Raw genomic sequence first — 2,077 nt, forward strand, 5'->3', positions numbered from 1 at the left:
AATGAGAAACTATTTAGTATGGCACTACTAAATTTAATTACTAATTATGATGAATTAATTTAGGTTTATTTTGAAAAGTGGGTTAAAAGTCACTTTCCAGTAAAAAAATAACTTTTAACCATCTTCTCAAAACACCTCTTAAACAAAGTGAGATCGGAGATTTGATATTTTTTCCTTTTTGAGACTTGACCAAGATAAAATTTTTCAGATGTACTATGAACAAATATTTAATTAATTAAAATTGAAAAATGAAGTATAAAAAGGGTAAAAATTAAGGAAAGCCTTGCAAACTTTCAAATTTCAATTACATGTGAATTAAAAAAAAGATAAATTTAAAAAAAAAATTAAAACTAAAAAGACTGTACCTCTTATTCTGCTTTTTTATAATAAGCATTTTTATTTATTTAAAATCATACATATTACACCAAACTATTACAGATTTTCAAAATAAAAAATAAAACGCAATAAGCTATATCAAACAACATAGCATCAACCAAATTTTATTTAAAAAAAAAAAAAAACATTTCGAATATTTTACTGAGAAATAGTAGTGAACTCCTTCAGACGAGCAAACAACGGTGTCGTTTTGGTGGGGTCTAATATTTCCAAGCCATGATAACCTCCCTCATCAAACTGTCCCACCACTTCCACTCCCTTCTTTTCTAACATCTTCGCAAACTCCATCTGACGGTCGATCAGTGGGTCACCGTCACAGCCCGTCACCATAACCTTCCACCCCAACAACTTCATTTTCTCCAATGCCGCCGATCCACTCCCCACCGTCGGATTACAATACTCGTGATCGCGGTCAGCACCGATCGGTAACGATAATTTCCAAAGCACATCACGAACAAACTCAGGCAATATTCGATCATCTGCCAAACGAAGCTCCGATCCAGTCCTTTTGGACCCAAGAAACGCCGGCTGATGCAATACCAGCCCTCTGATCTTCAACGGCAAAAGATCATCGGCCTCCGCGGCTGCACGTAGTCCCGCGTGGTAGACGATGTTTCCCCCAGCACTAGTCCCCATGAGAAAACAGTTCGTGATGTCGGCAAACTCACGCAACCACTCATCTTGGGAAGCTCCAATCCGGTACAACGCGTCCATGGTATCGTCGTAGGCCGCCGGGAGCCGATGTTCCGGCGCTAGCCGATACTCGACGGAGGCTACCACGGCGCCGAGATACGCTGCCATTTCGGAGCAAAAATTGTGGTAGGAAGGGTTGGCGGCGCTGGAGAGGATGAAACCGCCGCCGTGGACGTAAACGATGAGCGGTGGCTTTGCGGCGGCGGAGCGGCGGAGGGAGTGGCGGGGGAGGAAGAGCCGGAGAAAGGTCTGGTTGTGAGGGTATAGAGGGATGTCTTTGGAGAGGACTGGGGAGGGAGAGTTGGGATCGGGTGATGCGGGTGTGGTGGGGATTTCGGGGAAGCGAGTGATCGAACCGTCGGGATTTAGGGAGATGGGGAGGTAGCGAGAGAGCTTGTCGTTCATGGAATCTGATGATGATGATGGTGGAGTAATAGTAGTAGCCTCTTCATTCAACATTTTAATCAATGGATTGGTGATGAAGATTGGAACCAATGACCTAGGGATTTCGATATGTCGTAGCGGTAGTGTGGTTTAGCCTACTTTACTCGGTGATCCTTATCTACATTATGGTCTTGATTGTTATAATTTAAAAAAAAAATTTAAAAATTATTATTTTATTTAATTCATATCATTTTATTTAAATTATATTACTTCTTTATTAGATTACTTTAAATTTAATCCATACTTAACTTATATTTTATAAAAAAAATAAAAAATTACGCTTATTTAAATGATCTCAAACCACCACATCTTACGCCGGAGTTGCAGATGGGACACAAAAAAATCCAATCACATCAAATTGTAAAGATTTTTTTTATTATAAATATATTTTTTTAAAAATTTGATTAAAATATGAATTATTTCTTATAATTTTAAAAATTATATATATTTAAGATTTTTAATTTTATAATAAATCATTATTTTTATTAATAAATTATTAAATTAATTAATAATTTTTTATGATGTTAAAAATATGTTTCAATTA

The 2,077-nt window shown here is 37.1% G+C and overlaps 1 protein-coding gene across 1 annotated transcript; it reads right to left on the reverse strand.

Annotated features, from left to right (window-relative positions):
- Positions 1–377: 377 nt before the first annotated feature.
- Positions 378–1,672, reverse strand: LOC114292458 (carboxylesterase 1). Its single transcript, XM_028236420.2, has one exon. The coding sequence runs from the start codon at positions 1,546–1,548 to the stop codon at positions 535–537; it is 1,014 nt and encodes a 337-aa protein (XP_028092221.2). The 5' UTR covers positions 1,549–1,672; the 3' UTR covers positions 378–534.
- Positions 1,673–2,077: the final 405 nt, after the last annotated feature.

The sequence above is a fragment of the Camellia sinensis genome, chromosome 8, assembly GCF_055761805.1.
Source record: "Camellia sinensis isolate YWXY chromosome 8, ASM5576180v1, whole genome shotgun sequence".
In the NCBI taxonomy this organism is placed as follows: Eukaryota; Viridiplantae; Streptophyta; class Magnoliopsida; order Ericales; family Theaceae; genus Camellia; species Camellia sinensis.

Excerpts from the sequence above, each read along its gene's own strand:
- LOC114292458 (XM_028236420.2), bottom strand. The coding sequence starts at position 1,548 with ATGTTGAATGAAGAGGCTACTACTATTACTCCACCATCATCATCATCA.